Raw genomic sequence first — 24,948 nt, forward strand, 5'->3', positions numbered from 1 at the left:
TTGTGTCACAAACATGATTTTGCTGTTTCTTGAATTGGCTGGTCATGTTTTCTCCACAGGTAACTTCAGAAAAGAACTTGCCATCAGGAGGAGACCCAGTCTCTTGGTGGGAGCTCAGTGGGCTTCCTTTTTTTAATTTTTTTTTTTTTTTTTTTTTAACACATTACAAACTCCCTGTGAGCATCCCTTCTTTCTGAAGGAAAGAAGCCTACTCTGGCTTGGACCAGTCCTGTCAGGAGCAGACCCTGTCAGCTGGAGTCTGGCCTGCTTGAATCAGCAATCTCCCTTCCTTTGGGGGCAGGGGGGAGACAGCTCTCAACCCAGTCCTGGATACTGCTTCATTACAGTCTCTTTCCTACCCACCATTCCATAGCAAGCTGTGTAACCAAACCAGAATCTATACCTACCTACCCCACACTGAGCTGCTGCTTTAGGCAGAGGATGAAGCTTTCTTTTCTGAATGCATTTAGAACAGAATTCTTTACTCTTAAGAGCCATGTGGAATTTCATAAGGCCATTTTGCCCAGAGACAAGACACTTCACTTCATACCTGCCTAAACAATTGCTCCAGAAAGGGCTGGCTCCAGAGTTTCAAGGATATAGTCTGAACTGCAGTTGAAGGAACATAGGAAGTGCTTGAATGTATTCTGCCCTTGCACTTGTGTGTGGGGAATGCAACCCTTTAACCTCCTGCGTTCTCCTGAGCTGGCTGCTGAGCTGCCTCCCCCAAGTGCATCCCCCAGTGAGCAGAGAGCCCAAAGCCTGCCCCAGCCCAAGTGCAGCCCATGCTGGCTCTGCTGCCCCTGGGCCTGGCTGACACTGGCAGGGCAGGAGCTACCAAAGGGGTCACAGCTGCCTATAAATTAATTCAAAGCTAGGCCATTTTTTTCCCTGGAATGCTTCACATTAACTACAGTCTACTGTATATATATACTGAATATACCTGCCCCTTCAAGCATATTCCTAGTTCTGCCTCTTTGTGCAGCACAGTTACTGCCACCCCCACACCACAGGAGATAGAGGAACTGCTTGTGGAACTGCAGGGTCAAGGCAGGACTGCACATCCCTGCCTCCATCTGCTGCACTTCAAAGCTTTGCACAGACGTATTTAAATTCCTGTCCAGACAGCCTCTGCTGTATGTAACAATTTCGCTCATCCCTCATGTGTCAAGTGCTTGTGCACAATGCCTGAAAGGATTTAAGTATGAGCATTTCATATGAGCATATCTCATTAAGTATGAGTACATTTCAGTCACTTTTAACCTTCATGTAGTAGATTTAACCCACTGATCTATGCTGGAAAGCAGTACTCACAGTAGAACAATTCCACTTTTGCATTCCCAAGCTGTAACAGTGCATTAAAGGTTGGGCCCTGCCCATTCAAAGCATCCCACCTTCACCCACAGAGAAGGCAGGTGGTCAGACCAAGACCAGGAATGCCCAGGTAATAGCAAACGTTGCAACAAAGCTGAAGGCAATACATCAGACACTGAATGTGCACCCTCCAAACTATTTAATATACCTCTTCTAACACCTGCACCAGAATCTTTCATGGCTGCAATCAACAGCTTCAGCAGTGTAACAGGACTGCACAACTGTTGTCATTTGTTTACAGAAAACAAAAATGCTGAGTTGCCACACTTCCAGTCTCTACTGGAGAAGAACATTAAAGCTCAACTAGCAAGAAAACAGTGAGGGCTACTGGCAGTTAGTGCTATTAGCACTGGACAAAGCCTTCCCTCTGGATAGCTTAGGACCAGATGTGCAGCAAGCTGACCCCTCAGCTGTTCATTTGGTTGGTTAAATTGAATTTGCACCTGTGGTACAAAATGAACTCAGGAACCAGAAGACTCCCAGTTAAGCACATTTGTTGCTTTGTACACAAAGAGACACTGTCAGGAGACCACCAGTGTTCAAAGCTCTTAGTCTGGGCATGGCTGAACAACTTCAGGCCTTCACTCAGCACCTGGCACATCATTTCAAACAGCAAGTACTCACATGGAACATAACCACAGGCCAGCCAGACTGCAGGATGGGCTGGCAGGTCAGAAATTCAACAGAAACTTATACTAGAAACACTTTTTACCTTCCTTTGTACAGTACCAAGCACCATGAAGTTACCAGGAATTCAACTGAAGTGAGTACACGAGCTTCTCTTTAGCTGCTTTGTAATTATGTCAAACTCACAGAACAAAAGCAGAGACATCAGTGATGATCAGGGAGACTGTGCCAAGGATGGGACAATCCTTTTGCAACCAGTTTGGAAATACCCTGCAGCAGCTGAGCAAAACCTGGAACAGCTTTTCAGCAACTGCTTACATTCTGGGTGCAAGCACCCACACTACAGCTACAACTACTAGAGCACTCTAGAGATCAGAAATTGTCCAGAAAGTGAGCATTTAAGCAGCCTTGTGACCAAGCCCACAAGTATGAAGCTCACTCCACCATTCCAAGGACTGCATTCCAGTTCTCAGCAAGTACAACAGTACGTGCATGTCACATTGCAGTCATACCCACAAGATGGTGTTTTTGGAAAACAGTTTATTTGGGAATTACACAATATTTTAAATTCTCCAAAATACATCTTACTAGATCCCTACAAAAGAAATCTAAATAAGTACAACAATATGAAATTAAGTTTGTTGCAACAGTTATTAAATATTTACTTCCACTAATATATACATACAAAATGCCACACAATGAGCTTGTTTATCCTTGGAATGTGTCCTGCCTTCCAGCAGTTATTATCCATCTCCATATCCTCCAGTTCCACAACACGAAGACCCAATATTAACACTTTGTACATCCTTTATTATAGGCAAAAAATAAAGAGTTTGTTGGTTTGGGGGGGGGGTGGGGGTGAGGAGTTAACAGAAATTAACCCTCTAGAATCTCACAGCTGTGGTAGTTTGTCTACCGGGGTATCAAACTTGAAGTCTGCTGGGAAAAGATCTGGAGCTCGAGGGTAGATCAGCCTGTATGACTGTCTAATCGTAACATCAGCCACACCAGCAATATCACCAATTTCTACAACAAAAAGCAAAGAAGTAATTAGTTTTTACTATTGCCATTTGTATTGAAGAAACCAGCAAGCATAATTTATCAAGAGACACTAGATGCTTGCTTCATTTGCAGCTCTCCCAAAAGCCTGGTAGAAATTATTTTAACTGTGGTGACTCTTATTTTTGCATACATAAATCTGTCTTCTCATGTGCCACAGTTCAACTTAACCTATCAATCTTGGAATAACATTTCAAATTGGCAAAGAGCTAAGAGTGCAAAAGTCATTAGAAACTTCTACCACAAACTCTACATATGACCAGCAATATTTTAATAAATCAACTTCTGTATCTTCATTTTTATGTTTTGATTAAATATAACCAAAAAACTGAGTCACAGACAAAAAGCAATACCTTCCAGTTAAGCACGAAATACGTTTACCTTAAAATGCACCATGAAATAAGGCAGAGGCACAGAGCATCGTCTAATGAGCTGAGAGAACACTTGTTTGAGATGCACAGAAAGCTAAATTTATTCAAGATTTAGTCAAGGTAGGAATTTAAACCTTGAACTGCATGAGAGCCTTCAGCATTGTCCAAGAACATTGGAGCAGTGTGGAGTCATGGTGTCCACGGCAGGCAGCTGTATTTTAACAATCACTCTTAAGAGATAAAATCCAGTAGCTCACAACAAGGAAGGATGAAGGCACTGAACTTCCTGGGCTCCAAATCACTCACAGGGCCGTGAAAGTGCCAACAGCACGAAAGCTCCAGGGACATAAGCAGTTACAAATGAAGAACAAAACACCACAACCTGACAAATAAAGGCTATTCTTTATCCAAAAGCAACTCTTCACTAAAAAATTGCTACGTTCTTAACATTTCCTATCTGAACTGGACCGGACGGTTCAGAGGAGCACTTGGATCCATTTCTCACATTAAGTTCTACCCCCTGCAGCCTTAGCAAACTTCTTTCCCCGGGCATTGCTGCCCTGTAGACCTCATTCCTTGAGCCCCAGGGGCTGATCCATACTGCTCTGAGGCTCAAGAAAAGTCCTGAACTCCTTACTGGCTCCCCACAGGGAACCAGCCCCAGCTGATCCACAGCAACCCTGCTATCCCACGCTTTCCATCTTTATCACAGGCTCACAGTATGCCAAGGACCATGTACTAATGCAGGTGATTCCCTGGCTGCAGGAATGATTAAGGCTTCAATGTAATCCAAAGCCCAAGGGCTCCCTGCAACTGCCCCCAAGTTTGTGTTTGGAGTATTTTAGAGCAGCAGAATGTACCACATGCAAATATTAGCATATGTGAACTTAAAGTATTATCCTCATTTGAATGCATTGGTCCAAGGCATTCAAGAATTCAACTCCTAAAGCTGGAAGAAAATTAACTTAGTTTACACTGAGCATAGCCAATCACTCCATGTTCATTTTGGGGACTGGGAGATCCTGGTTTGGTCTATGCAGTTAGAATGGAGCTTACCACTGTTTGCACAGACCTCATCCAAGTTTTACAGTAACACTGAATTTTCTTTCAAGCAGGAAGACATGGCAAACTAAAAACAACCAAAAAAGTCAAGTTTTACCTTTTTGTGTCCTTTTCTCTGAAGAAGCTTGTGATGCCATGTAAATAGCTGCAGCTGCTACAGAAATAGGGCTTCTCCCAGGAACCAAATCTAATTCCACAGCTTTACGAGCAATGTGTGTTGCTGCCATTTGTACTTGTTTGGGAAGACCCAGATTAGAACAGAATCGTGACATGAAGTCTCCAGTTGTAATCAAATCAACACTGGTTTCCAGAGCTTTCAATATAAGCTTAAAACACCGGCCTATTTCCTTCTTTGAAATCCTGGACACTGCACATATTTCTGAAGAAAGAGTATAAATTAAATTTTAGGCTTCACAGCATTTGCTCCCTCAAAATAAGCAAATTTGATTCTCAAGACCCACAAAGAAGGCCAATGTCCTGTATGCCACCATGACTAAAGTAAGTTCTGAAAACTTGCAAAACTTCAGCCAAGGCACATTTATCAGAAGGAGCTAATTAATACAGCTCACTTAGGGAAATTTGTTACTTAATGCTAGAGTTGCATTTCTGTCAGGGAGAAGTTGCAATAGAACTGCTGGTTCAAAGTAAGTTAAATTCACTTACAACAGTCCCCACCATCCTCTGATCAAAGCAATGCCTTTTAACCAACACTCAGAATAAATTTCAAATGCTAAAACCCCCATGACCAAGAGCCTACTCCACAAATGTAACAAATTCCCAGAGACCTTTCCACCCTCCCCTCAAAGGTGAGCTACTGCTGAGAATAACCAATTTGACAGAGTCCAGGGGTAAGAAAACCAACCTCCTACAGTGACAGTAACTAAACCTTTACTTCATAGCAAAACTGACTCTGTATCACTGAAAACTTACCTTTAAATGTTCTTGGAACCCCCTCTTGCCTACAGGCTATGTAGAGACAAGCAGAAGCAATAGCGTCATTACTCCTCCCCTTCAGGCTCTTTTGCTCATACACTTGCTTGAATAAATTATTTGTTCGATCCTTCAATGCAAAAAGATGAAATTTAATTAACTCTAGGCCATTTAATTAGCAGCAATATCAAAAATTCATGTGCTCATTATATTATGCTAACTAAGTCAATGCCAGAACAATTTAAGGAAGGGACACATGAACTTACAACTATATTTCTAGGGAGGTTGATTCTGTCTGCCATGTTTGTGATTTCTTTAAAAGCATTCATCATTGCACGATCAGAGCTGCTCATAGTTCTGCGATTCTGGTACTTTGAATTCCCAAATTCATCAAAACTTGCTGCACCTGTGCCCTGAAAAGAGAAATCTGTATCATCAATAACACAAGCAACTTCCTGCTCACTTTAAGAGCAAACATCTTCCAGGTTTATAGTTTAATTCAAGGCATCAGTTCCAACAGTCATGCAAATAAACATCACTGAAAGTAACCCATTCAATTGAGCATTGTTCCACACAACACGTTCTACTCTCAAATCATGAATTGCTTTCCAAAGACTGCAGATTACATGGGGCTTTTTCTCCCCTCAAGTAACAATAATCAGAGTGAAAAAGAGTAAGATAATATACAGCCAATGTGTGCATCTCAGTACTCCTGTCACCAATGCTGAGGTCCAAGATGATATTCTATGCAACTCTTTTGTGTTCTTTAGGCTGGATCTATGGCAGACTGGCAAGTCAGAAAAACAATTTTATGGCCAGCTGGAGACCAGCTGTTACAATGATCACCGTCATAGTGAAGGCAGGGGCAAAGACAACACCCAAACCCAACTTGATACCATGCCTGTTACAGGCTGCAAGCCTTAATCAGAAAATGGAAATATCCATGTAATTTTACTTTATGGGAAAACCACGAGCTTCTTAAAAGAAAAGCTTGAGTGCACCGGAGAATTAAGAGCCTCAAACTCAACCTGGCAACTTCAAAACAAGCTTCAGACATGTCTTTTATTTGTACCTTACAACTGATAGTGTAAATTGCATACTTCTATTAAATACGCAAATTTGCCCAACCAAGAGGGTCTAAAATGTTTAAGGTTTGCAATATGCCAGCAGTCCAAAACCAAAAGTCTTTACCAAATAATGCATTGTCAGATTAGTGATAGCTGATGACAACATGTTCCATAAGTTCAGAAGAGCAACGTCTGTAATTTATGTTGTCTACATATCTATATACGTTTGCTGTCACAGCTTGCAAGGGGCCCCAAGTTCTTTTGGGTGGAAAACACTTCTTAACAGTTCCATCATGTGGAGAAACCTGGATTTCCTGAATCTGCAATCATTTATTCCTTGCTGGTACCTTCAAACAATTTACCTGGGCAGGGGCATCAGACTTTCACTGCAGACAGATTTGGTAATTTCAACAAGCCACTGCAGACACTGACTACTGCACTGTCACTTTGCCAAAAACAGTAAATATAAAGCAGGTCTTGACCTGTGACTATAATAGCCTGGCTAAGCACTTCCACACAGAGTTCTCAAACTGAATACTCAACAATGTATCAAGATGTCCAGCCCCTACAAAGCTGGGTAAGGACATGCCCTGGCATCACCTCTTTCTTCTGAGCTGCCCAGTTTCTTCCTTCCTGATCCATGTTCTTGGAAGTTGCCCTTCTATTTTAACACAGGCTCTGACTATAATCTGAGGGGTACCTCTGTATTTAATACACGTCCTCTGGCTTATACTAATAACACTCGCTCTTGACCATTCACTTGCACTGCTCCCCTTCCCACGCCCAAGGCCTCAATGACACCCTGTTTCCAGCAGCCCCAGTGGATCCCTTCCTGCTGAGTCACCATCTCTGGTGCTCACACACCTCCATCCACTGTGACAACAGAGGATTCCAGCAAACAACCCTCCCTCACAAGTCTCCCTAGCTCCATCCACAGGCCTCTGCAACAGATTCCAGAACCATTCCTGGTTTTTTCCTACTACTTCAAACATCCTTTCATACAAAGTAAGAACATAGAAGCGATCCTGTCACCTTCATGGAAAAAAACAGAAGCCACACAGTTTTAACTGAAATTAAATTGAATTTATAAATCATATAGTTTACTGTTGTGGCATTTGAGAGACATCAACTACTTATCTTTCCCATCTCAGCAAGTAAGGAATCTGTCAGGAGTTCTACCTGTTTGGCTTTCAAACAGAACAGAAACCTCATGGATCCAGTCTTGGAAACAGCCTTCAAGGTAGCTAAAGTGAGAAAATGCAGCCAAGTAAACAGTAACAATCTCCAAAGAGGCTCAGTGGAGGCAATTTTACAGCGCTGGCAGCCAGCCAACAGCTTTGTACCCCAGTATTTCTCCACAGCACCAGAAAGTATCACCAGCATTGTCCACATCACTGATTTGTGGTTAACCACACCATCAAAGCATTCCCCCAGATCCAGCAGTCTTGCCCAGTACAATCAGCTCATATGGATGAGTCTGATGGGTCCTTTCTTCTTTTTCAATCATCAGCCCCTGATATCTTCTCATTGTTTATCAATATAGCATTTCCCAATTCAGGCCATGCAGTTTGACAACAACAAGCAGCTTCTGTTCAGAAATATCTGATCAAAGGATAGGAATTCTATGCCAAGATATTGCATTGGATCTTAGTTCAACCAATCTAAATTCTCTTGGAGCTGCAGTTAGTACAAAAAGGAATCAATTAACTACCAAAGGCGACAAAAGACATTTTCCACAAGACAGGAAACAAAACTTAGTGTTTTCTTCTAGATTCGTAAAAAAGAGTTCCCTATACCACAGCACAACTAAAAGCTGTTTGTTCAGGTTTTTTTTTTAATTTCACGTTAGAATTTTAGAAATAACTATAACATTCTGGCAATCAAGTCACAATTAACATGAGACTTCACCATGCCTCCAATTGATCTGCACTGTAATCAGATCACTGCAGCACACGGTATCTAATTTCAGAGTTACAGCTCTGTGCCAGTACCCTGAAGACCTGCCTGTGGAATTCAAACTACTTCCACCACAGCCAACTATGCTATTCACCCTCCTCTTCACAAGCAAATTAATCTTGGTTCCAATGCAGGCTGCTGCTGCTGCCTCAGACAGATGGGTTCCTTAAGCATTAAAACCAATTAGGAATTAATCCCTTTGCACAGGCAGAGCAGCCTCTCCTTTGCTGCTAACACACAGAGACCACACACCCCCGCAGGAAGGAGCCTCAGAGCAGCACCTCCTGCCTTCCCAGAGGAAAGAGTGACAAACCACTCTGTGAAGCAGAACTGACCTTTACTTCCTTTACTGCTACAAGGCAATACTGTTGTAATTGGTTCAGACTCCACTTCCACCAACATTCCCAGGAGTTTACAAGAGATGTCTAACATGATGTGCCATGAAAATGATCAATGTCCTTCTCTTTTGGATTTCCCAAAACACGGCTTGGGTTTTAGGCGTTCTTCTGGTGGGGGTGGTTTTGGGCGGGTGAAGCAGGTCAGCTATAAAGATTTTATTATCTGGAGTCCTACCTCAAGTAGAAAGAAATAGCCCTGGTCCTGCCCCATGTGAAAGACTAAAACTTATCTCTGGCACACAAATACAGGGTCCACTCCAGGCCATTCTAAGAACTGTTGTGAGCTGGGAAAATAATAATCTTACCTTGCTGCATTCTCTGGAATTCACAAAGGTTGTTCTGTACTCTGTCAGATACTACTTACCCACCTCATGACTACACCAATTTCACCCTTGTTTAACCACTGTGCATATCTAGGTCAATCCACATCCCAGCCTACTGCTGGCAAGGACTTCAGATGACTGCTTGAGAAACACACTACTTTCTTGGGCTAGTTATTTTTGCTGAAAAATTCATGCCCTTTCTGCACTAACAGGAGATTTCTTCGGCATCTTCTGATACAAGCCATTCTCTTCCTTCCAAATGACTGGAAAAAAAAAGCAAACCCTGATACAGAGTTTACATCAATGAGCTGACATCCCAGAGTCCCTGCTTACTAGCAAGACAAACACAGGAACTCTTGTACAGAAAACATCCTGGTTTGTCAAAGGGACTCTCAATTTCCCATAGAAAATAATGCTTCTCTTCTGCAATTCCTCTCTGTGCAAATAAAGTATCAACAGCTGGACTGACTGCCCCTTCTACATTCCCCAACATAATCCTGGCAGTTCCAGTACTTTTTACTCAGTTCTCACAGGTTAAAGCATGCCACAGTAACACTCCTGCACCTTGTCTTCATGGAATGGCACTCTTTGCTACAGCAAGTTTCATCATGCCTATTCTGGGATGTTCCAGTTCATAGAAAAACTGTTTCATTTGTTGAATGTCCATCTCCAAAAATTTTTAGTTTTCACAGGCAAACAAACTTTCCATAAAAATTTCTTTGTGTCTTTAATTCTCTCACTAAGGCTGTCACCCCTCTTTATTCTAAATTAGGATCTGAACCGCCAAAGGGAAGATGGTTAACAGCACAAGTCACTGATCACCTGGATACAAAAACCTATCTTTAGCTAAAATATCTTGTTTTTTTCCAACACACAGGTTCTAAAGAAGCTCAGGTCATTTCATTGATTGAATCAAACTGAGCTCTCCCAGAAACAAACCTTGTATTTACACACCCCCAAAATGAGAAACAATGTGAACTGGAGCAAACAGTCCATTTCTTCATCTGTCTATAAAGGTATAGATCTTTATCACAGCTGACCAAATCAGCAACAGAAGTCCAAGCCCTCTGAACTACAATCTTTCTGATCCTATACAGGTGCCATTAAAATTCTAGTGACTTCTACAGCACTGCTTCACACAGGCAATTAGCAATGCCAGTATTTTTAATGGAGCAGTGAAGAATTTTTTTTGCCTGAATGGACTCCAAAAACTACCTAAAATCCGACAGGCAGAAATGCTTGGAGTTGTCCAAAACACAAGCACCTACTTGAACAATTCCTCAAAGAGGTGGTTTCTTTTTCACTAAGGGTGAAAGATTAGCTACCCATCAGTATCCACTACTCTACTTCCTTGCTTTGAAGAATTCTTGGATGAAAAGCATGTTGCACACTTCCCTATACTCATTTAGGCACTTCATCCTAGCAACATCACTAAACAAAAACTTTTGAGAAATCCTGCTGTGCATGGACTGCACACAAGACAGCAAAACATTTGTAATAGTCATCAGCAACTGCACCACTTTTCATGAAACATTCAGGAAATCCACAAAAATTAATTTGGATCTCGCAGTAAAAAATTAAGCAGAAAGGACAATGAAAACTTACCTGGGTCACTACTTCATTAAGGGGAATGCATTTGTGTGACTCATCTTGCTTGCTCTCATGGGAGACAACAGGATATGACTGCACCACAAAATTTCAACCCTAATATAGATTGAATACTTTCCTCTGGGGCACTCACACCATGAAAGAATTCTACATTTAGTGCTCTAACATTAATTGGAAGAACATGTACAACATGAGATCTCCAGGTCTCCAATATGAACCTGATACAGATTTTACTACTTTTTGCAAAGCTTGGCCCTTTCCTTCCATCCCCAGGAAAGGGCCATATTTCACACACTGTTGAAACATACCATTCAGTTCAGGCAAAATCTCTTCATAAATACATACGCTGAATAGTTTCTCTATGGACGTACAATCTGGTACTTGACATAAAAACACTCAAGCTTAGTAAAACCCAGTATTTTCAGTGTTACCTTGCCAATCATTGTACTCAAGTCGCCATCACTCAGCAAAGGATTCTGGGTATCCCCGACTCGAGATGGGTCTTTGGTTGCTTTGTCATTGCTGAACGTTCTCCACTCTGAGCCCACGTCTATCACCCGGTCACCTGAGACCACAGAAAGCAACATAAAGTCTGCATTAACAGAGCACTTTAAAATACTGCATGGAACATCCAGTCAGACATCTAAGCTCTGCACTGTAAAAGGCAGTCTGCTGGCATTCCCAAACACAACAGTAACTGGCAGGACAAGGAACCAGAATGTTTAGGATCTACAAGTTAAAGCCATGGAAAAAAATGCAACTAGAGCTGCACAGAAGACATAAATAACTAAAGAAACGCATCCAGATTACAGTTATCCATAAAGAGTATCATGGCATTTCCAATACACAAAAGGAATCAAGACCTCCATTTCAAGCTGAAGTCAGGACTGCCTATGGATTGCTCCAAATGAGTCAGTTGTTGTAACTTAAGTTCTGTTACATTTGCCATGTGTTCATAGTGCACGTGTGAATTATTTATCATGCACAATCCCATTAAGCTGTAGTAAATTACTTCTCTTGCATCATTTCCAGGTCCTTTGTACTCTTAATTTTGTACCTTCTAACCCATCATAACGACATTTTGCAGCTCAATTTTTGTTCTTGAAGACAGTTTTGACCCTGCCCAACTCCATGATGCTTGACAGTATCAACATAAAATATATATACTCAACCACTTCTTCTTAAACACAATATACCCTATTATACCTGGAAGAATTTCAGTACAGATTCAGAATAATCAGGAAAAGCACCACATTCTCTGAATGCAACAACCTTCCTTGAAGTCCTCTGTTACTTAAACCTTCCCTACAGCAACTTAGCAGTTTGAAAAATAATTCTCACCAACATTCTGATGCAGGCAAAAGCCCTACAGTAAACACAATAGTAGAAACTTGGCGGGGGGGAAGAAACAAAAGAAAACACACAAACCCCAGCCCCAAATCCTCTGCTAGCAGTGTAGGTCATTGTATTTATTTATAGATCTGATAAAAGCTGTATATCAAAGGTGTTGCCTCCTCCAGAGGCAATACTACAGAATTTTCAAGAATACATGTACAGAAGAATACAAAAAGAACACTTTTCTTAGTGTTCTGCAGTAAAGTCGAATATATCCCTGTATAGGATGTCAGAAGAAATTTCAGAATAATTGGCACCCTTTTTTTGCTAAACCTGTGGAAAAATTCACCACCTTTATCAGTGTTTAACTGTGTAGTGAAAGAAACATCTGCAAAAAATAAGGAGCATTAACTGCGCAATTTCTGGTATGGAAGCCTTAGAATGAAACCACAGAGGCTGATTTAACCTGGTGAAAACATAAACAGATAGAAAAAGCACTCTGCAAACAATGATAATACAAGATCCGAAGATGAAGGAAATGCAGAAGGTGTGGACAGAGTGGTGCAAGTGCAGAGTTACCTGAGGGATATAAGGGGAATCTATTCTGACAGAATAACTCAATTTTTAACATAAAACTATGCAAGGAGAATGCCTGAAATTGAAAACTGTGAATGAACCAAAATAAATTGCTATAACAAAAAAGAGTACCTTTAGGTTAGAGCTGTTCTCATCAATATCTGTCAGACATGCTTACAGCTATGGCTCCACCTTTATTTACTGCTCTCATAAGAACCAACAGGAAAAAGGAAAAAAAAAATTAAAAAAAAACAGAACAAAAAACCCACCATGAAAAGCTACAGCGTTAAGGACAGAATGGATCTGTGCTGCCTTTTACTTTTTCTGCTACAAAGGTCAACCCCCACACCCTTGGCAAGCTTAAATTTGCAGACAGTGTGCTCCTCTGGCTCCTGGATGCTCTGTAAATATTTGATTCAGTAATGCTCCTTCTATGGCCTAGCAGTAACTTTACTTTTAGACAAACCCCCAATACTGTTTACAGCATCTAAAAAAAGCAAAATGTACTTAAAATTCTGGCATGGTATAAATAGAACACTGAGTACAGAGCAATGATGTAATATTTTTCCACACAAGTGGGAATGACCTAAATGACTCACTCGGGGATCTGCCTCTTGTGAGAGTTATGAACCATTCCTCCTCTAACAAAAAAGTTTTATATCACTGCCTGCTTTGGCAAACACATTACAAACAGAAGATTGAGACTACTATTTCAGAGTGAGAAAAGATTACGTAAATCACTGAATAGAAAGCATTTGTAATTAAGACTCAGTATGCAAATATCTTCATTTTGCCAAGAAATCTGCTACTGCAAAAGAGAAGTTTTTCTGTACACTGTGTCATTGAAAATATTCAGAGGTCCTAGGTGGCACATTCCACCTTTCAAAAGACTTCTATAAAAGTGTGACAAGCTAGAAGTATTAATGAAAATGGAAAAAAGAAGCCCAGAGGTTTCCATAGATGGAAAATATATTCAGCTACAAGCATAATTAGTTGGATTATCCCATTCAACAAGAAATGAAAACAAAACACAAAATGTGGCATTATTTTTAATTCTTCAAAACATAAAAAGCACTTTGGAACTGTGATATTAGTACAGATGCAATTAAGCCCCACCCTAAGTGGTCAAAGCAAAACTTCAAAATACTAAATGTAGTCTTACAAAAAGCAGTGTAAGAAAGCAGCCTTGAAAACTGGTCCTGAATTAAGATTTCAAGTTCTAAACTGAATTTGCCAGGTCATACACTACTGACTCGCTTTCCTCAACAAGCTGGAATATGGGTCCAACAGCCGAACACGAGAGTAAAAAAGCTCCCAATAAATACACTATAAAGTTGTCTCCGCTTTCTCACATTATTACATTAGTTTTGGCAACTCTAAAAAGCTGCAATAAGGATGGGAGAGGCAGCATATTCCCTTCACTACTTCCTTCTGATGCAGTCCTTTTGAACAAAAGGGATTCACTAGATACATTAGATACTCCTTTATTTAATTTTCCTCAAACAAATGAGTTCATCTTCTCAGCTTCCTCTTCTGAAGTACACACAAAAACAACAGTTTACAGTACCAAATCCTTGTGAAATGCATCTCCAGGCTGTATCCTAAAGCATCTTTCTGAACAGATGAATTTTTCTCCACTGCGCCATTTCATAAACTATTCTTCCAGTATTCAGTTCCTCTTTAAAATACAGTCTAACAGACCAACACACAGGCTCCAGTACAAACACACACTGCCAACTTCCCTGATTCGGGTTACCCATCATCTGAAAAGCTCATTTAGTAAAATGCAGAAGTGCTACTCAGAACGGAAAACCTCAGGCCAAGGTTACTTTTCTTCACAACTGACAAATGCAAAGAGCATGTGCTACAGAAATGCAAGAGCAAACTCAGGTCAGACTCAAAAACTAAAACAGAATTTTGAGCAGTTTTCAAAAAACAGCTTTAAACATCTATACATCAAAATTTATGTATGTTTACTCCTCCCCTAAAAATGAAGTGATTTCTCAGAGGAAAATATTTTCAGTCAACAAGTCCTGAATTTTCAGTTACATATTCACACAGAAATAATACCAGCTATTTTAATGTTGCACTCCACTCGCAGTAACTCATAAAACATATGTATTTTCTTCTCCTTCTGCATTTTGTAATATATGTTAAGAGAAGACAATTACAATTGAAGATGTCTAACCAAAACAAGAAATATGATGACATTCATGAGCAATGAAATCTTCCATATCCAGTCTTGAAAGAGTTCTGAGAAAGTATAAGTTCTTTTCAGAGGAACTCTAATGTTAGCTGTACATTGCATCAAGTTCTATATATTATTAACTCATCTGTTAATTTTAACATAAATACAGTATTAGTTTATTTGCACTCCTAAATCCCAAAATACCTACTGTAAGTAGAGACTGTTTCATTCTTACAGTTAATTAAGGAATCTGCTGCCATCTAGTGAGCATATATATTATAATTTTAATTATAAGCATTTGACAATGCCAAATTTAAATATATATATATATAGGATTACACTTAAGTTTCAGTCAGCTCCTTATTAAGCAGAGTAATGAGATGCTGCGATAAACTCCAGTGAAAAAGCTAAGGAGCAGACTACAAGCTGGGGAGAACCATGAAAACATGAAACTGCACAGAGCCAGGTTGAAGAGTCTGAGGTTAAGTCTCAGCTCTCAGCCTCTCCTAACTCCTAAACCACTTTTGCAACCTTCTGCTGGACTTGCTCCAGCAAGTCTCTCTCTTCCTGGTACACAAAAACCCAGAGTTAGACACAGTACTCCAGGCATCTACTCCACCTTTCATTAGCTTACATGCGGCCCCATACAGTAGCACTCAATCATTTTTTCCCCACTTTGCCGCTTTAGAACTTCTACTAAGGACCAGATGTATTAAACGTTACCAAAAAATAAACTCATGGGGAGGAAAACAAAAAACCCACACAATTTTAGTCTCAGCTTTTTCTACAAATTTTCCAGCCTTTAGTAAGACAGTAATATTCTTTGTAAAAGTTATCTTGTTTTCAATGAACTTTCAACACCCTAAATGCATCATAACAACCAGCAACACCAGTCTATTCACAAGACAGCTAAAACAACTAAAGCAGGCTTTCAGATGCTGCACAAAACATAAAAGCCCCACAAGCAAACAAACAAAAAAGCCACAGATGATTTTAACTAGCTGCCAGACATCAACATCATCACACCAGTACCAAAAGGCAACTATGGATTGAAACAGACAGTACAGCACTTCAGGCAAATGACCACTACAAGAACAAAGGCTTAGCAGCTCCTGCATATCAAAATTTTGACAAATCTAAAGAGACTTACAGGCTTCCTAAGCCATCAGCTTGCATAATAATTTTGGAGGAAGCAAATGAGAGTAGAAATGTTAAATGATCAGGTGGACAAATCTGGTCAGCTGAAGTTACACCTTTCCAGGACTTGAGGCCTTTAAAAGATTAACAGCTCAAGTACTTGTGAAAGATGCTCCAAACTGCAGAATGTCAACTGAAAATGTAGTGCATGAGCTACCCTACATCACAAACATTAGAGACTCTCATCTGGTCAGAGGAGCTCAGATTGTTTCTAGCCCTCATTTGCCTAACTCACTTTGTCAGCCTGGTAAGGACACAACTAATAAACCATTCCCTAAATAGGATGCTTCAAAATGTTACTGTTACTCTACTAGATAAATCTAGTACTTCACCTAATGGAAGCATCAGTGGCTGTCAAACATCTTTGGTCCCCAGCCAAGAACCCACTAACCAGAAAGCTTCCTCCACCCTCCAGAAAATTTCATGCTAAGAGCAGAGCTTATTACAAAGCCTGACCAAAGATGCTAACTTTTAACATCTAAAGTCTCTTACAAGCTGAACACCTAGAACCATCACCCTTACCTTTAAAGCTGAAAAAGGTTAGAAATAAAACAGACTGTTTGAAATGCTTGCTGAGAAAGGCAATTAGGTTACTTTCTTCATATTATAAATTCCCTGTATAAAGTAGCCATGAATGCTCATGCAAGAGTTAACTATTCAGAATGTCTTTAAGCATTAGTATCCTTCATAATTAGCTTTTCTGCGAGTGCAAAGAGGTTTTTTGCATGGACCACCTTTTGTCAGACATTTTTAGTAGTCTGGACACCAAGCATGAAAGCAATCAAGTAAAAGCTGCTAATACACATCCATATCTAAAGATTTTTATCTATTTTTCAAGCAATACTTTGAATTAAGAATTCATATTTCAGTTTTAAAGATTGACAATACTTGCAGAAAGGAGTAAATCTGAACATACACCCAAATATTAAAGGGTTTTTCCCTATGGATATAACTGCCCTCTACTGGATCCAAATCAGAAGTACTGTAGCACCTTTCCCACTAACAGGATACTACAAACAGCTGAAAAAAAATAGTTTCTTTGGTTTTCAGAAAAAACAAGCACCTATACAGAAGCAAGCAATCTTATCCTTAATGACAGACATCCTGAGTAATTAACTGGCCAGTTGAGAGGCAATTGTGAAGCCCGTCCTACTCATTTATTATACTGCCATGAAAAAAAATACCTGTAGTATAGTCAAATCTTACCTATTTTTCATGGACCACTTGAATTTACAATGAACCATTTTGATCTCAAACTCTTCAGAAGTATCAGCCAAACAAACATTCAGAATTTTGTAATAGCCTTACTGCTGACCACAGGCTACTGAATATTTTTCCCTAAAATTCTTCATCTGAACACTCAGGTATACACAGAACATAGCATAAATATCTGAATATTGGTCACAGTCTGATTCAAAGCTTTCACAAGTTGATACGTGCCCAAGGATCCTCATCAGCTGGAGACAGACTTCTGCTTTTTTATCAAAGAAGGCTACCCAAAAAAGGTCCATATAAGAGCACTGTTCCTCTCTCTGCCACACCTGCCTACTGAAGCAGACAGAGCTAACCAGTTAGAGAAAGTAATTTACTACATGCTGAAAATAAACTCCTCACCACTTAACTCCTGCACACTAAGACAACATTTAATGAAGCTATACAGAAATTTAAGGAATGTCTTAGAAAGGTTATTCCTAACCTGAGATACTCCTAACACCTGAGATACTACACAGCAGTACACACCACCTGACTTGCTCTTATCCTCCTCTGAAATTCAGGTCACCACCTCACTACATCAAGACAATTCTGTGCTTTGTCTTCCACTTTCACTCTGCTTTCTTCAGCCCTTTCTGGCACACCAGCTGACTCTCAGCCTTTTTTACTGCCTATAAGGTAGTAAGCAAATTATTTACCTGTCAAGAAAGAGGATTTACTAGCCTTCTGTTCTTGAACAACATGCTTTCCCCCCCCCACCAAGTCTGTCTGAAGAATGAGATACGGTGAATATTTTAAATGAACACAGAACTAAGTACTTGTCCAGCCCTAAGAACTCTGTCCATGAACTCTCTCCCACCAGCCCATGAACCCTTACTGGAGCACATATGTCAGAATGACTGGAGAAAGGTATGGATAATAAAACACAATTCTGGTGACAGCAAATAAACCTGGACAGAGTTGTAAAGTCTCAAATGCATGTCAATCCAGACTGATATCAAATTCCATGGATAACTGTAATTTAGGTCTCCAAGTGCCTTTCATGCAAAAAGCAATTAGCAGAAGGAAAAGTTAGCAAGTTGTAAATAACTGCAATGAAAAGACAGAACACAGGCTAATCCACAAAAAGTAATAGTGAAAAGGCAGATGAGAGTTTTTAGTAGACTGAATCAGTATTTTGAAACAATAATACACTCAACATCAGCTGCTGTCATACTGACATCACAAGATTTAATTATTTTAATACTGCCCAGAAAATACCAGTTTATTTAGAACATGGAAAATGCTGTGCAAAAAAAAAAAAGCAGCATCCTAGATTTAACTTAAACTTCAATTTTATTGAGACTAAAAATAAAACTTCAAGTAGAAAAAAACTGAAAAAACTGATTTTTTTCTCAAAAATCCCTTTAAAAAGTAGTACTTCCAACATACAGTGCTGCCTAAAACACGGAATTCACCTGATAGAGATCACCTCCTCCTTCTCCAAGCCTCCTGCTCCCCCAAACTTTTCTATTGCTTTACCCTTTCAATTGCTGACCTGATAAATGCAAGATCAGTCATAATACTAATATTGATTTAATCTCCTACCCCATAAAATTGATCACAAACCTGAAAGCTATCTATGCACCAGCTATTTTATCCTGACACAGTTCTACATTTAATAAACTTATACTTTTTCCATAAATGTGAAACTTCAGTACTCTGCCATAGCAAGAAAAGCATCAAATGCAAATACACTTAGTTTAGTCAAAGACTCTCAGCTCTGTCTACAGCTAAACAGTACAAACCAAAAAACCCCCAAAAACAACAACAAACAGAACAAAAACAAACAAAAAAACCAGTCAAGTCACACCAGTATGTATTTTACAACAGTAAAATAAGAGCACAAATTCAGCACTTACCATTCTGTCCCACATACACCAACAGTGGTCTGCCAACATTAATATCATAGTATTTTTAAATAAACCTGTAATAGTTCTTCGGCTAATCATTGATTTTTGGATGGGGGAGATTAACTGTTCTAATGATCCATTTCAATGATAAAGACCTCAGTAACCTTTAGTCCACCCCAAAATGTATTTTCAGTGGCCTCTGTTCACATGTGATCATGGTATGCAAGCCTTAAAATAAAACTTCTCTATGTAAAAACAGGAAATGAAATCTTTACTCTCTTAAGGGGAACAGGTATCATGGAATCTGCAACAAATACAGAAAAGTTGCATTTGGAACACATAAAAACAATTTTGTCTTCACTCCTTTAAAAGATCCCTACTTCACAAGCATCTCCAGAAAACAGGCACCAAGAATTGGATCAGGTTTACACCTCCTCTAAATTTCTTATCAGACCAGGAAAGAAAATATTGAGGGCTCACACTTCTCTTTGATCACATACTCTTCAACTATTTATCTTCATCCTGTTTACAGGGTTTTCCAAACTACCTGCTGGATACCCTAGCTGAGCATTTGGATACATACAGGTAAGCTAAACAGCTGAAGGAATGCAACACAGAATGAGAACAATCAGCACAATGCTGTTAAAGCCTTTTGGTGACAAAGCCACAAACGCTAACTTAGAAAACGTTTTTTTATCTATCAGTAATGTTGGCTGTAAACTGCACTAAGACAATCTCAAACACATTTTAAAAAGTCAACTCAGCAATAGTTTCTATTAATATTCTAATAATTCTGCTTATTGAAAATGCTAACAACTTCAACTAAAGAAATCACCAATGCTATTAATTCAGAAAATCCAGAGGATAAACTCTTAAGGCAAGAATACCTTGTGACTAGGTAACAGAAAGTACATGAAGTCAGACTTCTGACAAATTCCAAGTTCCTAAAAATTACATTTATGAAGAAAAACCTTTTCCTCTTCTCCTAACACCAAATTTAAAAATTACAAACTGATCGAGATGGGCTTTTCTAAACTTTCGCTCAACCTCTGTGACAGCCATGCAAAGAGCTGAACATGCACCAAACTATTTATAAGCAGTAACTTAGAAGCTTACGATCATATTTCAGTAGGAAATACTCCTGTGGATATTTAAATTTTTAACCAACAAATTTATTCTGATCCATTGACCTTTATCAGAATTTATGCAATTTAAACCAGCCCTTCTTTTAATAATGCAGTTATGATCCTCCCTTTATGTTTTAAATGGTTCAATAATTTTAAAGGAAACTAGTACTCATGTTTAAATATTTTAACATTTACTTTACCAAGCTATGTAGAAGTTTGCTTTTGCATAAACAAAATACATCTATTTTAGTCACTCGGTTAAATTAGTACTACCTTTGCCACAAATTCCTAAACTTTCAGCTTTTTATGAGAATTTCTAAATTCAGCAAGGCAAAACAAAACCACCACAGTACAGGAAAGAGGGATATTAACAATTTGAAATAATTAACACCACTGAATGAATCACCCAAACATGCACCCTCAAGGATGAGCTTTTTTCTCATAATAGCATGCCCAAAAAAAATTATCAGAAATCACTGAAGTTTAAAGAATTATCATAATACAAGCATGGAAAGCTTCCCATGATAAAAGGAATAAAAAATTTTTATCCCAGGATAAAAGGATAAAAGGAATAAGGTGCACAGAAGATGCTCATCCTAGAAAAGATACATCAAAAATATATATGCAGCAGGTTCTATGACAACTTCCTCTCTCTTTCAAGCAAAAGGCAATGTCTGAAAGGCCTTTTATTTGAAATATTCCATTATACGCTGAAATACAGTTTAGTCTGCGGAAGTTGTTGCTACACAAACCAAGTAAAAGTGCTCGGCAAAATTCCAGTGGAAGAATTTGGGCTAATCTTAAAAGCTTTGGGAGAAGCAATTAAAAAACACAGGTGCTGGCAACCATATAAAGGTAAATCCTTCAGGGCAGAAGATAACCTCTAGCTAACGGGAAACTGAGGTTGTTTGGTTTTGTGTTGTGATTTTTTTGTTTCTTGTAAGCAAGTTATTTCGCAGAGAGCTTTTATAATATTTCTTATACTTTCCTGAATGAAAGAAGAATCATGATTAAAGACAATACTGGACTGGACAGCACAATACTCTAATTCATACTACAGTATATTTTAAATTTTCAGTCTTTCCCTAAAGAGAGTTTGATTTTTTTCACAGTGCAAGAACTTACCAGAAGACAGACTATTTAAATCAGTAAGCTTTTAGCCAACAATCATGAAAAAAACCCCAAACCCCACACAAAAAAAGCCACAAAACCCCAAAAACAAATAAACACCCCACCAAATCTACCACCCACACTTGGGCATCAAGAGAGAGCAAACCTACACACACCATTTAGGTTATATGGTAATATATAAAAATATAAATAACTACTTACCTACTACTAGCCCACACTCAGAACAAATCATATCACCAGCTCTGTAATCCTCCACTAAAATGGAATCTGGATGATTCGGGCAAGTCACCCTCGGAAGTACATCCAAACTAAGAAACAAATGAGAAGTATTAATTACTATTAAACAAGGAGGCTGCATATCAAAAGCATAAGAGGTCCTTGCTGATAAGAACACTTTAATAATACAGCATTTAGTGATTTGAATTATAGAATATTAACCTTACTACCCTAGCTGCACCATTTATTTAAATGCTGTAATACTACATTTGACAATCAAGACCTTCAAGTCACTTTAAATTCTAATTTTTTTTTATCTTGTACCAAATTAAATTAAAACATCAAAAATCTACATAGCAGACTTGGGTAAATGTAGTGTAACTCACAAACTACTGCTAAATGAAGTTTCCCAAGAAGTTAGTGATTTCTTCATTCCAAATGAGCATTTTCACTCCTAATCAGAACAGTATTATTTACCAGGTCCTTAATTCAGGAAGTAGTGCACATACAACACACACGTTTAGAAAATTCTCCATACAAACACTGGTTTATTTTCAAGTATTTGAAGACTAAATCCCATTTTAAATTAAGCAATTCATTAATTGTGAGATCTTAACCAAAAAGAATCAGCTCATGAGGCAATTACATGACAACAGCTTCTGATAACAAGGATCTGTCTCTTTCATACCCATGGATCTTCAAGAAGTACAACTTCCCCAAAAGCATTAGCATTACTTAATATAACAGCTTTTAGTTACTGATTAAAGTAACAATCAATTGTTTTTAACCAAGCATTTTAAAAGCAAATACCTCATACTGCAACTGTTCAGTAATTCTAAAGCCAATTATTTTTAAAAATGGAGCAGTAAGTGTTTACAATTGAGATCTGTGTATTCCACAAAGCCATTTTGCTCAAACTGGAAAGCAGAGTACAGAAGTTGATCACAAAAAATTCATCATGACTACTCACTGATTAAATAAAAAAATAAGTTGTAGTCCTTTCAATTGTCAAAGATTTCCTAAGATAATAATTCTGAGTTCCCTCATTTTCCACTATTATTTCTGCCATTATTTCAGCCTAACCTGTGCATTAGATATTTCTGAGGAGTCTACAATGCAAATAATCCAAACATTTTAATTCATTGAGTATTCACAAAAATATCTACAACTTGAAACCAAAACTGAACATCAACATCGCTATGAATATTAAAACCTCTAAAAAGCACATGTCAACACAAGATCTTCAGACGATCAAATGCAACAAATTATCTTCAAAACACCATATTACAGCTCTATATATATACACACATATATACATACATATATACAGCTATATGTAAACTGTTTTCCTGCTCACTATTCCCAGCCAGTAGTTTAATATGACAGCACTGTTGACAAAGAATTCACGATCATCATACATTTAGCATTACCCAAAAAGCTAGCGACACGCTAAGCAAAAGAAAAGAAAATATCCAGAAACCTCAAAGAATACCAACATTATGTTGTTTCAGACTTTACCTTCATAAAACATGGCAAATTTTTGTCTTCCAATCCCAAATTTAACTCGTTTATCTAGACAAACACCCTGTACGCCTCGCACTGAGTTCAATTTACTAGGCCACCTACATCGCAGGAAAATGCAAGGCACGTGTGTAAAGGCCCATCTCAGCAAGTAACTCCCAAGCTGCAGCAAGGCTAATGGGAAGCACTTCCTAGATCCTAGGACAGGTTTAGCAGGAGTTACAGAGTCACTCCGCTCTGCTCCATGGGCCTTTCTTCATTCCTGACTGGAAAGAAAAACTCGAAATGTCTCCAGGAGAAAAGAATTCCGAGCCCGAAACCCGTCTGGTCAGTGACTGGTGCCGTACGGATTTAGGGTGGGAGCCTGAAAGCAGTTTCCAGGGCCCGATAAGGTGGAGGCAGGCCAGGGAGCTGCAGCTCGGCTCCGGGCGGTGCTGAGCGGGAGGGACGCGGGGGACTCGGCGGGACGAGCTCGGTACCGCCCCAGGCCCTCAGGGCACGGCACGGCGCGGCCAGGCCGGAGCCCCGCCGCGGGGAGGAAGCGGGCCGGCTCCCCGCTCGCACCGAGCTGTCGCTAACGAGGAGCCCCGCGTTCAGGCCGTCAATCCCTCAAAAACATCGGCGTCCCCTCGGAGCGCTGCCCAGCAATAGCGACACGAACACGCAAAGGCGGCGAGTTCGGCCCCTCAGAGGCCGCTCAGCCGGGGGCCGCCCGGCCCGGCCCGGCGCGCACAAACAGGCGCGGGCGCCCCGAGGCCCGGCCCGCCACCGCCCCAGCAGCGGCCCCAGCGGAGCGGACACCGGAGAGGGGCCGGTGCGCCCTACTCTGTGAGAGAGACCCGCGCTAAACCGGGGGCACCGGGACCGGGCAAGCGCAGCGATGGCCGCCGGCCCGTCCCCGGGCGGCAGCGGGGGCGACGCGGCCATTTTCTTCGTGTGCCGCGGGCCGGAGCGATGCCGGAGCCGCTCCCGCTCCTCCCCGGGACCCCCCGCGCCGCGCCCGTACCGGCTCGTGGACGCCATCTCGGCCGGTGCCGCAGCTGTGCCGGAGGCGGCGGGCGGAGCGGCGCTGGTATTAAATGCCGAGCGGCGGGCGGGGCCACCGAGCGCTCCTACGGGTGCCGCGAAGGGGCGGAGCGCGGGCGGAGCCGCCTGTAGCGGGTGCTGTGCGGGCTCACGGCGAGCGCTGTGCGGCTGAGGGGCGGGGCGGGGCGGGGCTGCTGTGCCCTCAGGGCAGCGCCCGGGGAGAGCCGGCCCAGGGCCTTCGGTCCACGGGCTGCAGTCTGCCCCTTGGCACAGGTAGCAGCCCGCAGGCCCCCTGCTCAGAGCCCACCGTGCCGCCCCGGGGCTGACTCCGGTTCAGCTGCTCTTGTGCGCACTCCAGCAGTTCCGCGAAATCCCACAGAAAACAGCCAAAACTGTCCCAAGTTTGCACAGAAGTATACAGGGTACAATACATTCTTGGCTCTGAAACTAAGAGAGACCAGCTCGCAGAAAGGGGAAGAAAAGTTTAGTTCCTTCTTCCTGCCATGGCCTGCTGCGGCTGTTGAGGTTCGGCAGTGGTCTGAGGGGATGACGAGATGAGCCCGTGTGGGCAGAGCCGCAGGTGTCGGCCGGCTGTGACTCAGGGCAGCCCTGGGCAGACAGGCCGCGCCCAGCCGCTCGGGCACAAAGCCCGCTGGTTTCCGTGGGCTTCCCTTGCTACCCCGCACACGCCTGCATGCTGTGACCAGCTCCCCTTTTGTCTGTTCCCCTCTCATCCACCTTGGCAGCAAACA

The 24,948-nt window shown here is 40.8% G+C and overlaps 1 protein-coding gene across 2 annotated transcripts; it reads right to left on the reverse strand.

Annotated features, from left to right (window-relative positions):
* Window positions 1-2,790: 2,790 nt before the first annotated feature.
* Window positions 2,791-24,329, reverse strand: GTF2B (general transcription factor IIB). Of its 2 annotated transcripts, none has more exons than XM_085068023.1 (7): window positions 24,177-24,329; window positions 21,635-21,741; window positions 11,207-11,340; window positions 5,690-5,836; window positions 5,424-5,553; window positions 4,591-4,872; window positions 2,791-3,027 (listed from the first exon to the last, which is right to left on the reverse strand). In XM_085068023.1, the coding sequence occupies exons 1-7, from the start codon at window positions 24,191-24,193 to the stop codon at window positions 2,894-2,896; spliced, it is 951 nt and encodes a 316-aa protein (XP_084924149.1). In that variant the 5' UTR covers window positions 24,194-24,329; the 3' UTR covers window positions 2,791-2,893. The 2 variants fall into 2 exon arrangements, with proteins under 2 accessions (XP_084924149.1, XP_084924150.1); XM_085068024.1 differs by lacking the exon at window positions 24,177-24,329 and adding an exon at window positions 23,168-23,432.
* Between the last annotated feature and the right edge of the window lie 619 nt (window positions 24,330-24,948).

The sequence above is a fragment of the Lichenostomus cassidix genome, chromosome 8, assembly GCF_008360975.1.
Source record: "Lichenostomus cassidix isolate B80296 chromosome 8, HeHo_3.0, whole genome shotgun sequence".
In the NCBI taxonomy this organism is placed as follows: domain Eukaryota; kingdom Metazoa; phylum Chordata; class Aves; order Passeriformes; family Meliphagidae; genus Lichenostomus; species Lichenostomus cassidix.

Excerpts from the sequence above, each read along its gene's own strand:
- GTF2B (XM_085068023.1), bottom strand. Across the intron at positions 11,341-21,634 it reads TGAGTGTGGGCTAGTAGTAG|GTGACCGGGTGATAGACGTG; the intron begins GTAAGTAGTTAT and ends CTGTGGTCTCAG. Across the intron at positions 4,873-5,423 it reads GGTTCCAAGAACATTTAAAG|AAATATGTGCAGTGTCCAGG; the intron begins GTAAGTTTTCAG and ends CTCTTTCTTCAG.